Source organism: Otolemur garnettii, unplaced genomic scaffold (assembly GCF_000181295.1).
Source record: "Otolemur garnettii isolate 467f Iridium unplaced genomic scaffold, OtoGar3 scaffold00051, whole genome shotgun sequence".
NCBI lineage: Eukaryota > Metazoa > Chordata > Mammalia > Primates > Galagidae > Otolemur > Otolemur garnettii.
The window spans coordinates 10,080,339-10,095,609 of record NW_003852446.1 but is presented as its reverse complement, the minus strand read 5'-3'; the positions used below and the strand labels follow the sequence as shown (position 1 = coordinate 10,095,609).

The 15,271-nt window shown below is 40.3% G+C and overlaps 1 protein-coding gene, 1 non-coding gene and 1 pseudogene across 2 annotated transcripts in view; all 3 read right to left on the bottom strand.

The window, feature by feature from the left end:
- The window catches only part of POLA1 (DNA polymerase alpha 1, catalytic subunit), a 307,100-nt gene extending 302,518 nt beyond the window's left edge, over positions 1 to 4,582 (bottom strand). Inside the window, exon 1 of the mRNA XM_023514374.1 lies at positions 4,519 to 4,582. Within this exon, the coding sequence (XP_023370142.1) occupies positions 4,519 to 4,561 (43 nt within the window). The 5' untranslated portion in view covers positions 4,562 to 4,582. The remainder of the gene's footprint in view (positions 1 to 4,518) is intronic.
- A 6,377-nt stretch (positions 4,583 to 10,959) lies between these two features.
- Positions 10,960 to 15,271, bottom strand: part of LOC100962481 — a 6,703-nt pseudogene continuing 2,391 nt past the window's right edge.
- On the bottom strand, positions 12,125 to 12,234 carry LOC111726016. Its single transcript, XR_002773920.1, has one exon. It is a non-coding gene; the product is annotated as a U6 spliceosomal RNA (small nuclear RNA).

Below are 15,271 nucleotides of genomic sequence, written 5' to 3'. Positions count from 1 at the left end.
ATGCCACGGCACTCTATCCAGGGGGACAGCTTGAGGCTCTGTCTCAAAAAAAAAAAAAAACTTCCCTAAGATACAATTAAAACTGAAGCCTCTGTTATTGTTTCCTCCAACTGATATCCTGTGGAGACACTAGAGAAAGGAGATCAGCCATTAGCTAGTCCATAATCTTTCCATCAGAAATGACAAGCCACAAGTAATCCAGTGGGTTATAAAAGAAGAATTCATTTTATATTCTGTTAATCAAGACTTTAAGGGGCATATGCTCTTTGCAAAGTACTAGACATTATGAGAGACACAAAGATCAAAAAGACATGGTCCCTGTACTCACAGAAGCTACCATCTAATTTGGGAGGTAAGTAGCAACTGGCTCTAAAATTGTATGTAGAAATAGGTGATACATGCCCTAACAGAAGTTCAGGTAAAGTACCTGGAATTTCAAAGGAGAAATAGATTAGGAAGTACGGGGAGTTAACAAAGATTGTTGAGGAAATTATTGTTCTATCACAAATTTAAAGGCCTCAGTAAGTTATGACATTATAGAATGATAGTAAAAAACCCACAAAGATTAAATTGCGTTTTGTCAAGTTACTGAACTACCAGTGGACTCAGTGTTCATTCATCCAACTCCTGAATTATTCATGCTTTTGGTCATTATAAACTGACCACTCTACACACATACTGAAAAGAATTCATCCACAGAATTAAGACTTTCATATGCCAGCTGATGAATAACCAAGGCAAGCACTACAGTGTTGCCTGTCAGCCATGAGTGTAGGTTCAGCATGACTGCCATCTATATCTGTGAAATGGAGTATTTTATTGTATTTGGTGCTAATTAATTTATAAAAAGGAGCAGGCAGAGAAAAGGAGAAGTACTGATAGGAAGCATCCTAAAACCTCCAAACCCACTGGAATGTTCTCAACAACATTAGCTGTTTGACTGTTTGTCTGAAATGGAAGATATAATTATATCTTAAAGGTGTAACATAATTAGAGATCTTATTTTTTTTCTAGCTTTCTAGAAACGGAATCTCTCAGTCTATTGTTGGACTTTCACATTTGACTTTTAAATCCATTATCAGAAAGACAGTAAGTAAAAATTAAGGAATGCAGGCACTTAATGATAACAGCCACAAAATCTTGGGTATCACTCAAATGATTTCAAAAATCATGAGCAGGCCTACATGAAAAGGTTTCAGAGATTACTGAACATGACCAGTGAAAGTGAAAAGTTGGCTTCAATGTATTCCCTTCAAGATTCCTTGACTCCTGACAAAATCCATATGTCTTCAAATAGACTTATTCCACAAGCAACAATGCTCCACTACACAGTTTGGGGTATAATTACAAATTACAAATAAGAGAGAGCTGCCTGTCCTCAAGGGGCTCCCAGTCATGTATAGCAAAAGTACCTGAGTCTACCATCATAACATAAACATGGTGCCATAGAAGAGGTAAAAAACACAGTACTGAAGAAACATAGCAAAGAGAGCCATAAACTGTGCCTAGGAAATCAGGGAAGCCCTCACAGAGGAGGTTTCCAATACAAGCCTAGAGAGAGGAGTTGAATTTCACCACCAGAGAACAAGGTAAAAAGTAGCACAAGCAAGGAAGAGGCATTAGTCAAATTACAAAGGGATGAAAATGCAAAGTTTGTTAAAAAACTAGGAGAAAGTTAGTGTGGAAAATAAATTCCATATGAGAACGTAGTGAGCCGGAGAACCAGATTAGGGAGAAGCGCCACTTAAGCAGTGGACAACTATCTTGTAAGCTACCTAGCATGTGAAACTGTGAAATTCCCCCCTTATAGGTACTGATAAGATGCAGAGCCTAAGTCCTACTACAGAAGCTGAAAAGGTAGATGCGCTTTTCCAGATACCCTTGCAACTAGATCATGGGCTCATAAAACAGACTCCACAAATTAGAAACACCTGCTCATACCTTAAATCGGAAGCTAGTGTCACAAGGAAAGGAGAGGGGCTTAAGGAACAACAGCTACAGGAGGATTGAGAACCTGGAAAAACAACGAAGCTATGTCCTAAGGTGCAAGCTATAACATCAAGTATTTGGTCAGGATTGGCAATGATCTCCTTACTGGCTCAGTTTTCTGACACACTTTCTTTTTTTTTTTTTTTTTTTTTTTTTTTGAGACAGAGCCTCAAGCTGTCCCCCTGGGTAGAGTGCCGTGGCATTACAGCTCACAGCAACCTCCAACTCCTGGGCTCAAGCGAGTCTCTTGCCTCTGCCTCCCAAGTAGCTGGGACCACAGGCGCCCGCCACAACGCCCGGCTATTTTTTGGTTGCAGCCATCATTGTTGTTTGGCGTGTCCGGGCTGGGGATTCGAACCCGCCACCTTAGGTGTACGTGGCTGGCGCCTTAGCCGGTTGAGCTATAGGCGCCGAGCCCTGACACACTTTCAAACGCTGTTCCTGGCTAAGTAGCCCCCAGACTGGCTTTCCAGTTCTCCTGGAATTTCTGTGAAAAACACAATATTCTTCTAATAAATTCCTTTTCTGTCTAAATCAACTACAGTTGGTTCCTGCAGCTGACAACTAAGAACTCTAATGCAGAGCCTCAGGGCCCTCATCTGTGAAATAGAGACAATCATGTCTGCTTCAAAAAGCTGTTAAGGATTATATGAGGATACCAATCGTACCTTGCACTTAGCAATACAGCAGAAGCTCATTTAATGTCTGTGTGTGTATACAGATACAGGATAGTCAAACACATATGCACATAACCCCACATACACTACATCTAGCAGTACTGCAGTCTAGCTACAGAAAGTAAAAATAAATCAGTTTTCTCAGGGAAGCCTCAATATAGGACTGTATATAATTATGCAGTTAAAATAGTTATAATTCAACTTCACGAAGACAGAAACTATGCCCAGCCAACCCACCATTGTAATGCCAGAGCCTGCCTGGCAGAATGCCTATTCCTAGTAGGTACATAACAAATATTTGCTGAATGAACAAATGAATGAATCACTGTATCCACTTTTTTGATCATTAAACTTCCCTTGATCTCTTTTCATATATACAAACAGCTAGTTACAGACTTTTGAACTTTTCTTTGCTATGTTTTAGATGCTCCACCTTCTAATCCTCAAGGTAAAAAAAAAAAAAAAAAAAAAAAAAACAACCTAGATTTTCTTTTTTGGACTATGTCTCCAATACTTCCTGCAGTCAAGTTAGCAAAAAAGAATAAGCATTAAAAAAAAAAATCCAGTTACAAAGGCTTAAATATTTGGCTCAGAATTACCATGTACCTCCACCCTTCCCCAAAGACCAGCCTGCAACAGTCTTTCAGGTAACAATCTTTCAGTCTGCCCTAAAGGAAAAATTCCAGTCACAAGTCCCCAGCAACTAATCAACAGTATGACTTAAGAAGGATCTAAAGATTGCATAGTATCCTCCAAAGAGTGATTTTCTTGATGTTCACAGATGACGTACAGTTTTTAGGGTGAAGAAAGGGCTTAGTGGCAAATCACTGATGGATGCAAAGACTGTTCACATACTCACATCCTACATCCCATTTGTAATCCAGGCTAGTCGTCTCTCCAAAATAAATTGTCTTAAAAAATGAAGGCTAGAACAAATTGAAATCTGTGATTCACAACTAGGGGAATGCAAAGGAAGCTGATTAGGAAGTAAGTTCTCATTAATGGTGATGTATTTGAGTGACAGGAGATGTGAAGTGAAGCATCTGATTTTAAGTTAGAAGTTCACTAAAGTTAAGACACTTTAGTTGAACACTGTTCAGAAATCAGACAAAACCATTTGCATTTTTGTATTCTATTTTGGGAAATTTTAGATTACTACTGACAAACTGAGTGGTATACAGGGCAGCCGAAATGCTGAACTGACGCGCCTCTTTTTAGAAACTTCACCAGAAGTGAATTGTGAACACTATTTCTATGCAGCACTTGAAGAACTTTACAGAAAAGAATGTGAACTAAAAATTGTTAATGCATAAAATAGAAACCCATTACCTAAAAAGACAAAACTCATTTGGATCTTGTGACAGCACTCAGAGCTTTCTTTCCTGCTTAGTTATAACGTATGACAAGCTTTCTGGGAGTTCCTAAAAAAGAGGGCACACACATCTGTTCTCTCCTAGCCCTCAAGCAAATACATGGGTTGGCAGCAGAAAAACACTTTCCGCCAAGACAGTGCCCAGCCGAGGTCAGTCTGGATGAAGTTATGCCCAGCACGTGGATGCAACTCACCAAAAGAAATAAAAAGAAAGGCAAGCGACAGCAGAGACCATCAGTAGCAGAGGTGAGACAGCCTTCCAAACAAAAAATTCCGCGGTTCTGGTTTGCCAAGAGCAAACCATCCTGCTAGGAAACCCCGTCCGACTCCAAAAAGGGCCCCACTCAAGACGACCAAGGTCTGCGCCCAAAGAGACCCACAGGGCAAAATGAAGCAGAGACGCCCCCCACCCCGAAACCCATCACCCGCAATCTCGCCACAGCCCCAACCAGGAGCCCCACGCGCGCAGTCGTCCCTCACCGCTCGCCCCCAGCTCGCAGTCATCGCCGTGCACCGGCGCCATGGCCCCAGAATCTCCCGATTCCGCGCCAACCAGCCCGAAACTGGCGCGGGGGCTGAGACAGGCGCCAGCCCGAAAGCCAATCAGCTGCCTGAGAGGCTACGGACTTCCGGCCGGAAGGCCACTGACGTGCCGCGCCGCGCCGCGCCCCACCCCCGTCCTTCCCGCGGGCTAGTGTTTGGCGCCCTGTGATGACCCCTTAGGGGAAAGCTAGAGCTGGGGCTAGAGGGGTGGGCCGGATGAGAGCAGGAGAAAGAAGCGGTCGGGCACTGGAAAGGAACCGCCTGGAGACTGCGCAAGCGCAAGCTTGCTCTTGGGAAATGATTTGGGCGCGTGTGAGTAGGGGCTCTCTGGTTCTGAGGGTTGAATTCCGTGAAAAGAGACGCGGGCGGGCGCGGGGCGAGGGGTAGGTGGGCGTGGTTGGACTGTATTTTTCCCTAGAGTCTGGGAAAGCGACTGCCTCCTGCTGTGCATTCTGAGTTTTGCCTCATACTTTGCTTCTCAGAGTGTAAAACTAGTCGCTGTGTGATTTTAAATATATACAGTGTGGACATAAAGTTCGTGTGCAATTTAAATTAGTTTAACATAGTAAATTGCACACGAACTTTATGTCCACCCTGTGTGTGTCACACACACAGACATGCACGGTGTATCCACCACCTTGACCAAATGACCAAAAGTAGCATCACCAATAAGAGGCTCTCCGACCTCATTTGCTCCCTGATGTAATGGACTTGAAAAATGAACAGTGTCGCCTATGTGGTCTTCTTACAAAAAACGTCTAACTTGAATCTAACCACGAAGAAACAATCAGATGTATGCAAAGTGTAGGACAATCTGCAAAACATCTGGCCTGGACTCCTCCAAAACGTCAATGTTATGAAAAACAAAAAGGGCTTTAGGTTTTTTGGTATGGTACAATGAATGTAATGTATGTATCTCACTATATCTTTTTTCCATATAGTTATAACATTTTTATTACGTTATGCCTACTACACATTTGTAATAGTTTTTCCTACATTTTTGGCTACATGTTTGTTGATCCTTTTTTTCATATGACAATTTTGCAATATTTTCTCTAAAGAGGATATAAAGGTAATTCAGTCTGTCCTCTAGCATGATTGGTCAGTGTTTGTTTCTTAATTTCTGATTGTTTAGAAATTTTTCTTTCAGCTTCATACTCATTTAATATGTTAAGATATGATCCATATGTTGTGGTATATAACACATAGCAATTCATACCTAGACATATTGGCTGTTTTAAAGTACCAGGACAGATTTACACCCACACTTTTTTAAATTGTTGGAGCTTTTTTTTTTGAGACAGAGTCTCACTGTGTCGCCCTGAGTGGAGTGCTGTGGCATCACAGCTCACAGCAACCTCAAACTCTTGGGCTTAAGCAATTCTCTTGCCTCAGCCTCCCAAGTAGCTGGGACTACAGGAGCCCACCAGAATGTCCAGCTGTTTTTTGTTGCATTTGTCATTGTTGTTTAGCAGGCCCAGGCTGGATTTGAACCTGCCAGCCTTGGTGTATATGACTAGTGTGGTACCCATTGTGCTACAGGTGCCAAGCCAAATTGTTGGAAATTTTATGGTTTTATTATCATGTTTATTCCTAACAGGAGAGAACCATTTTGGCTAGACATCAATAAGAACCAAATCCTTACCTTAATAGCTGATTATTTCCCACATGCCAGCTAATAACTCTGAGAATTTCAAATCTTTTTGTTCTTTCATTACTGTTATGAGTGTTTGTATCCTCTCAAATTCATATATTGAAATCTAATCACCATTGTGCTAGTATTAGAAAGTAGAGCCTTTGGGAGGTGACTGGGTCATGAGAGGGGAGCACTCATGAATGGGGTTAGTGCTCTTATAAAAGAGGCCCCAGAGAGCTGCCTTGCTCCTTCTGCCATGTGAGGGCACAGCAAGAAGATGCTATCTATGAACTAGAAAGAGGGCCCTTATCAGGCACCAAATCTGCCAGTGGCTTGATCTCGGACTTCCCAGCCTCTAGAACTATGAAAAATAAATTTCTGTTTATTAGCCACCCAGTGTATGGTATTTTGTTATAGCAGCCTGAACAGATTGAAACAACTACCCACATACTTTGGGGGTGAAGACCTGTAGGAAACTTTCATATCGTGATATGATTTCTGGCCCTGCACATTCATGTCACAACTTCAGGCAGGTCAGCACAGTGGGCCAGGACTATTCCTGAAAGCTATTTCTACCCCAGGAGGTCTAGCAATAATGTAGACCTAAGTATATATGAAAGTGCCTTCAACCACATAAATAGATGATATTTTTTTTTTTTTTTGAGACGGAGCCTCAAGCTATCCCCCTGGGTAGAGTGCCATGGCATCACCCTCACAGCAACCTCCAACTCCTGGGCTCAAGCGAGTCTCCTGCCTCAGCCTCCCAAGTAGCTGGGACTACAGGCGCCCGCCACAACGCCTGGCCATTTTTTGGTTGCAGCCATCATTGTTGTTTGGCGGGCCCGGGCTGGGGATTCGAACCCGCCACCTTGGGTGTACGTGGCTGGCGCCTTAGCCGCTTGAGCCACAGGCGCTGAGCCAATAGATGATATTAAGCCTAAGCTAATGCAACATCAATTCAACATCCCCATTGTAGAATCTCAGAATGCCTATGCCCACTCTAGCACCACCAGGCAAGAAGGAAAGTGTGTCAGAGAAACAGTTGGAGGCTCTCAAGAACTGATTATTAAATATTTTGGAATTTTGTAATATGCCGGTTAAACTATTGGTAGCTTGAAGTCAGTTTTTGTGGGAATGTTACATGATGGAAACTGCCGAATGGTATAAATCAGAGCTTTTTTGAGAGAGAGAGATTGATGTGATGGCTGAAGCTTTAGCAGCCATCTTAAATCATGAGATAAATGAAAATGAAAGTCACACACTGAGATGGTGGAACAGAGTGAATGGAGCCTGGGTACCCAACATCCACAAAGCCACACATCATCCATGGGCTGCCTATATCCAGGACTTCTCCTATGTGAAACAGAAACAGTAATCTATAATATTTAAAGCCACTGTTTCTGAGTTTCCTATTATATTCAGCCAAACCTGACTATAGTTTATACTTATTTTACTTATGAAGAAATGGAAACTCAGTGAGGTAAGTAGCACACTGGGGATTTAGCCTCTTCTTGGTGTAACTCCAAAGCTGATACTTTTTTCCACTGTGCAACTTTCTCTGATAAGTGGGTGTCTATCTCATTTTGACCATATGAATAAATTTCATAGCATTTATTCATTCAACAAATGTTTATTGAATGGATTGAATGCCTACTAAATTTCTAACACTATTCAAGGACCCTTGCAATGATTTTCTACTCCTTAGGCAACCTTTCTTTTCTAAACTTTTTTTTTTTTGCACATTTTGGGGCTGGGTTTGAACCCACCACCTCTGGCATACGGGGCTGGTGCCCTACTCCTTTGAGCCACAGGTGCCGCCCAAAACTAAATTTTTTTTTCCTAGATGGGAAAAAAAACAGCCAACTTGATTATATTCTGGCATGCCTACTAGGTATATTTCTCATCACAAAGCAATAAATTACCATTCTGGTTTCAATATCAGTGTGAGTTTGTTAGCATGAATCTGGCTTCTGAGCCAGATCATCTGTGGATATATTGACAAAATCAGCCTTGTGACCATGCAAAGATTCAGAGCCAATTAAGCAATGCTGCTAATATGCAGCTATGGAGAAAGGATTATCTGCTACCTGAAACTAGGCCAGCAGTGAGAGGGACTGCATATGTTCTTGATGTCCCACAAGGATTCCAAGTGGTAGGAGAGGATGTGCAACTCCCCAGGGCAGCTGGCAGTGCCCAGGTTCAAACCATTTCCTCATCCACCTGAGTTGTGAAAAAGCCTTTCTGTTGACTTACTTGCCTATAAAAAGGCATAGTGCAGTGGGGCAGGGCCTTGCTTCTGGAGCGCTACCCATGATGCATCCTTGCTACTTCTGGACAAAGCACAACTCTCTGGATGGCATCTGCCATTCTGGTCCTGTGACACACCCTGTGCCCCTGAAGAGCCTACGCTGTGTGATTTTCAGGGTATATGGTTGAGACTTTGTCTCAAAGTAAAAAAATGAATAAGAAAAATTTCAGATTTCATTTTACCTTCAGTTATTATCTGACGTTCTTTGCTCTATAGAGCCCAGCTTCTGACCTATATCATTTTCCTTCTGCCTGAAGAACTTTGAGCATTTCTTGCAGAGGAAGTCTGCCGTCAATGAATCTTCTCAATTTGCGTTTGTCTGAGAAAGTCTTTATTCCTCCTCCTTTTTTTTTTTTGGTGCTTCAGCAGCTTTATCTTTTAAGACTATGCATATTATGAGAAATTATTTTAAAGCAGCATTTTAAAAGAAAAAATGTGACTGCATTATAAACAGCATTTAACTTCCTACAGAAGAATAATCACTTAAAATAGTAATTATCTAAAACTGAAAATAATTAGCTATCATTAAACAGGTTTGAGTCTTTTCATATTAAATACATGGACAGGATCTAAATAGTATTAGATATAATGGAAAACTTGCATAGTTGGCATAACATTTTTGCTGCATTAATATTTCAAAATTCTGCAAAAGATAAAACTCAAAATAACAAATTATAAACAATTAAGCTTGAAAAACAAAGAAAGAATTATTATATACCCATAATAAGGGGAATGAAAACAAATGTTAGTCTATGTTATTTTCATACAACATTCTTTATTCTTTGGGCTTAATGTATCATCAAAATCAGAGTAAATGAAGTGAGGAATTGCTTTAGGATTTCCAATTTTCTTCTTTTATTTTAAACAAGTAAAAAGAATCTGTTTTACACACACACACACACATTAAATTCTACAAGTTTTTCTCAATCGTATCTTCTTCCCTTTGGAAGGATAATTGTACTGGATATAGACTTCTAGGTTGGCATTTTTTTCTTTCAATACTTTAAAGATTTTACTTCATGTTCCTCTTGCTTGCATAGTTTCTGATATAAAGTCCACTATAATACTTCTCCTATAAGTAAAGTTTTTTTCTCCCCTCCTAGCTTCTTTCAAGATTTTCAATTTGTCCTTGATTTGCTGCAGTTGGAATATGATGTTTCTAGGTGTGTTTTGGTTTGGGGTATTTATCTTGCTTGGTGTTCTCTGAGCTTCCTGGGCCCGTGGTTTTGTGTCTGTCATTAAATGATAGATTATCTGAAGAGTTCATGGCCATTACTCCTTCAGATATTTCTTCTGCCCTGTTTTCTCTTTCTTCTCCTGTTGGTATTCCAAATACACGTATACTATACATTTTGATATTGTCCCCTTGCTCTTTTTCAATCTATTTTCTCAAGATTGTGCCACCTGTTGACTATGATTGTTTGTATTTTAACTTAGGTGAGACAAGAAGATTGGAGAGGGCTGAAATTCCCTTCCTCCAAATAAAATAATGTTTCAATATTGCCCTTTAACAAAGTTTTGCCCTTTGGCAAAGTTTTTCATTCTGGAAAATTGGCTTTTGTGATGGAGAAGATTATGGAATGGTTTCCCAATGGTTACTTACTGGTCCTCTTTCCCTGCCAGATTCTTTAGGGGATCTTCCTCAGATCCCCACTGTGAGAATCTGAAGGGGTTCCTGCAGGAAAAGCCCCCAAAATAATGCATCCCCCACCCCGTGATTGCATCCCCCCAGGAGTCTCTTATCTCATGCTAATCCACACTTAGACTCCAGCAATTCATCAAAGTTTGAGGTTAAATATTCCTACCAGTTTAAGGCTCTAGCAGCTTCTGTTGAAGGTTAGCAAATTTTGACTGTGATTCTCTGTATGTGCCCATCTCTTCAAATTTGGGGATGGAAGTTTGCTCTCTTACCCAAGTTCTTGATGGGTCTAAGAAAAGTCATTGATTTTCAGTTTGTCCACCTTTGTCTTTATGTAAGAACAGTAGTCACAACTTCCAAGCTTTTTAAAGGTAGGAGCTGAAATCAGAAATCTCTTGGAGGCCAGGCACAGTGGCTCATGCCTGTAGTCCTAGCACTCTGGGAAGCTGGGGTGGGTGGATTACTAGAGCTCAGGAATTCGAGATCAGCCTGAGCAAGAGTAAACTAGTTGGGCATCGTTCCAAGCAATTATAGTCCCAGCTACTCTGGAGGCTGATGCAAGGGGGTCTGCTCAAACTCAAGAGTTTTAGTTTGCTGTGAGTTATGATGATGCTACAGTACTCTACTCAGGGCAACAGAGTGAGACTCTGTCCCCCTCCAAAAAAGAAATCTTTTGGCCATCTCTTATATTTCCTTTCCTCCTCCTCCTTCTCCTCCCTCTTTTGGGGAGAAAGGAACATAATTTGGGGAGATTTTTTGGGTTTTTTTTTTTTTTTTTACAAATACACTGGTGAATCATGCAATGCTGTCAGCAGTGGACACAATCCTGGGCCACAAGTCCGTGCCTCCCTCTACAGCTGGTCTTGTGATGGTAGAACCTTTTCATCTTGCCTTTATTATTTACTATGGCTCCTACATTATATTCAAAATAAAGAAACATGCCATCTTTTCTCTGGTATTACTTTCATTGTCAAATTACCACTATTGGATATACTTGCTTGCTAAGCTCTAGTTTGCCTTTCTTAACTATAGCCATCACCATAGCACCCATACCAGGAGTGGGAAGTCTGTCCTATTGTCCCTTGATCCCCTTCAGAGAGATTATACAGATTTTCAGCTCCTGTGTTGTCAGCACAGTTGATCACTGCTCCTACCAGAAGGCCCAAGGAAATCCAGAATTTCACACCAGAGGACCCATCACATTCTCCCTTTGACAACTTTAAAATTAAAAAGGATAGAAAGTTGTATATTTTCTTTAATGAAGTATTTGTTGAAATCCTTTGCTCACTTTTAGAATGGAGTTATTTGTCCAATTATTAAATTATGAGTTTATGTATATCCTAAACAAAATTCCTTTATAAAATATGTTTTGCAAGTATTTTTCCCTAGTATGTGGCTCATTTTTAAATTTATTTTTGTTATTGAGTAGATCTGTTGTACTTTTTCTTGTTATTTTCATTATTGAATCAGACATGACACTTGGCTAGATAAAATTCTGTTACTTAACAAGAAAAATATTAGATCACATTCTTGGCAGACTTTCTTCCTGCAGTAGGTCCTTGATCTTGGAGATTTGAAGAACAAACCCACAGACCACAGATCAGTGGTAAAATAGGATTTATTTGATAGAAAGGAATACAGAAGGAATAAAAAGCACCAGAGCTTCTAGCAGAGGGAAAGATTCAAGTGGGAAGTCTATCATGGATCTTTTTTTCCTAGGGATTATATACTGTTTTGTAAAAGAGAAAGATCTTAAAAATTACATTTGGCCAGGACTTGGCAGACTTCAATGTTGATGCCTGTATTAACAAATGAATGCAGTCCCACTTGCTTGGGGCAAAAGGGTCAGGGCATCTACTTCAGAAGAGTCTTATTACCCAGGCCTAGGAAACAGGGATCCCTGCCCAGCCCTGAATGGGGGCACCCTGCATCAACATTGAAAAAGACTAATGATAAATTGAAAAATATGGGATGCTTCATGAATTTGCATCTCATTCTTGTACAGACACCATGCTAATCTTCTCCTCTGTATCATTCCAGTTTTAGTATATGTGCTGCCAAAGCGAGCACTCTTTTTATTTTGGCTATGTCTTTGAAAAGCAAAAGTTTTTATTTCTGATGTAATTCAATTTATTCTTCTTGATGTGGTTCATGCCTTTTGTGTCTTATCTAAGAAATCACTGCCTAGCCCAAGGTCACAAAGATTTTCTCTGATGTTTTATTCGAAAAGTTTTATGGCTTTTACGTTTAGGTCTGTGATCTATTTCAAGTTAATTTTTCTATGTAATGTAGATAAAGGTTGAAGTTCTTTTTTCTTGCTTATAGATAACCCAATTATTCTGGCATTATTTGTTATATTTTATTTTTATTTTTAATGGTGGTTAAATACACATAGCATAAAATTTAAGCATACAGTTCAATGGCATTAAGTACATTCACATTTCTGTATAACCAATCCTTAGAACCCTTTTTATCTTGCAAAAGTAAAATTCTGCATCTATTTAACAGCAACCCCACCACCACACCCCCTGTTTCCAGCCCCTGGCTACCACCACTCTACTTTCTGTCTCTGTGAATTTGACTACTATAGGTACATCACATAAATGGAATTATACAATATTATCTTTTTGTGACTGGCTTATTTCATTCAAGGTTCATCCATGTTGTGCCCAATGTCAGAGTTTTATCTCCTTTTTAAGCCTGAATAATATTCCATTGCATGTATTTACAACATTTTGTTTATCCATCAATGGACACCTGGGTTTCTTCTAACTCTTAATGCTGCTATAAATGGCACCATTTTTCCTTTTCTCTTTTTCTTTTCTTTCTTTCTCTCTCTCTCTCTCTCTCTTTTCTTTTTTGTGATAGAGTCTCACTCTGTCACCCTGGGTAGAGTGCCATAGCATCACAGCTCACAGCCACCTCCAACTCCTGGGCTCAAGCGAGTCTCCTGCCTCAGCCTCCCAAGTAGCTGGGACTACAGGCACCTACCACAACACCCAGCCATTTTTTGGTTGCAGCCATCATTGTTGTTTGGCAGGCCCGGGCTGGGGATTCGAACCCGCCACCTTAGGTGTATGTGGCTGGCGCCTTAGCTGCCTGAGCCACAGGCGCCGAGCCGATTCATTAGGCCATTAACTAAACTTTTCTAAGCTGGTAGAGTGATAAGCCAAGTAACTCAGAAACTGTTTCCTATCCCCCACCTCATAACAATTATTTTGATGGATCGCTGGGGTTTGCAGACATTTTCCTCATTGACAGAACTGACTTTCTGCTTGGTATGGAATGGAGCATGATGTATTTTATAATTGCCTCTATATCTTTCTCATGGCTTTTTGTGGTTTGCCAGCAACTTTTGCATGATGCAAGATTTCTGTGCTTGACTCAAGAGCCCGGCCCATCATATCTTTCTCTTTTTCCCTTCCCTCTTCTCCGTTCTCTTACCTAACAAGGCAAAAGAAGAGTCTTTACTTTCAAATATGAATCCTGAAGAAGTTGTTTTGTGGGAGGGGCCATAGGATTTCTTAAATCATTTTTCTGATCTTCTGGAATTAACTTCTCAGTGAGGGGGTCTTAAAAGATTTCTAAGAAAGAAAAGAAAAGATTTCTAAGAAATATCCCGGGGGATAGCTTGAGGCTCCGTCTCAAAAAAAAAATGGCCTAATGAATCAATAAACTTTAAATATATTTATTTGCTTGGAGCTGGGTTGTTTCACCAAATTACTGCAAATAAAATTACTGTGTATCCAAAAAGAAAGCTAATAAGTTCCAAAGATCCTTGTTCCCTACAGTTTCTCAATGAATATGTATTTTTTTGACACCAGTTGTTCTCCCAGATCCTAACTCCATCCTCACCACTATTTATCTGCTTCCAATTCTATCAGGAGTATCTCTCACTTTGAAATCAGGTTGCTTTTCTTTGCACTATTTTCCTATTCACTTAAAGCCACATTGAATAGTGCAATTTAAATACCAAAATAATTTTTTCATTAACAAAATGTTTATTAAGTACTTAAGGTGTGCCAGACACTATTGTTGGAACTGGGGATGTCAGCAATGAAGCATAGTCCCTGCCCTTACATTCTGCTGGGAGAGACAGACACAATAAACCAATAAATATAATGTATACCTTGGTGATTGGTATTATACAAAGCAGGGTAAGGGAATACAGCATGATGGGTTGGGGTGGTAAGATTAATTATTTTAAGTCAATTTAACAGTCTTCATATACTGATTTCTAATTCTAGGAAGGTTGGTACTGTCATAATTGTCTTTATTTTTTACCTGGCTTCAGGTTTGACACAGTTGTTCAATAAATCAAATGGGAACATTAATATGAAAAATACCTACATTCTGCTCTTGAATTTGTATATGTCTTCACATCACATGGATGGATTATGATTCTAGTCCATATATTGGAAATGCAAAGTACTTTGCATTTCTTCTCCAGAACTATTGATAGCTAATTCCAGCAGGTCAGCAAAAACAAAAATGTAAGGGTCATCAATAATCACTTTCCTCCAGAACTAAGGAGGGTACTCTCTCCTCATCTGTTCCTTACCCTCATCTTTGAGCTAAGATCCCCAAAGAAGCCTTGGATGAAGTCACTAGTCAAAGAGTTTCTACATACAGTCTAGTTAATCAGCAAAAATGCAGCAGATGATGAGGGACAGTTACAAAATGCCTCAGGGATTCACTTATTCATTTAACAATCTTTTTTTTTTTTTAGAGACAGAGTCTCACTCTGTCACCCTGGGTAGAGTGCTGTGGTATCATAGCTCACAGCAACCTCATACTCCTGGGTTCTAGTGATTCTCTTGCTTCAGCCTACTAAGTAGCTGGGACTATAGGCACCTGCCACAACACCTGGCTAGTTTTCTACTTTTAGTACAGATGAGGTCTCACTCTTGCTCAAACTGGTCTTGAACACCTGAGCTCAAGCAATCCACCCTCCTCAGCCTCCCAGAATGCTAGGATTACAGGCGTGAGCCACTGTGCTCAGCTTTTTAACAATCATTTTTTTTTTTTTTTTGAGACAGAGCCTCAAGCTGTCCCCCTGGGTAGAGTGCCGTGGCATTACAGCTCACAGCAACCTCCAACTCCTGGG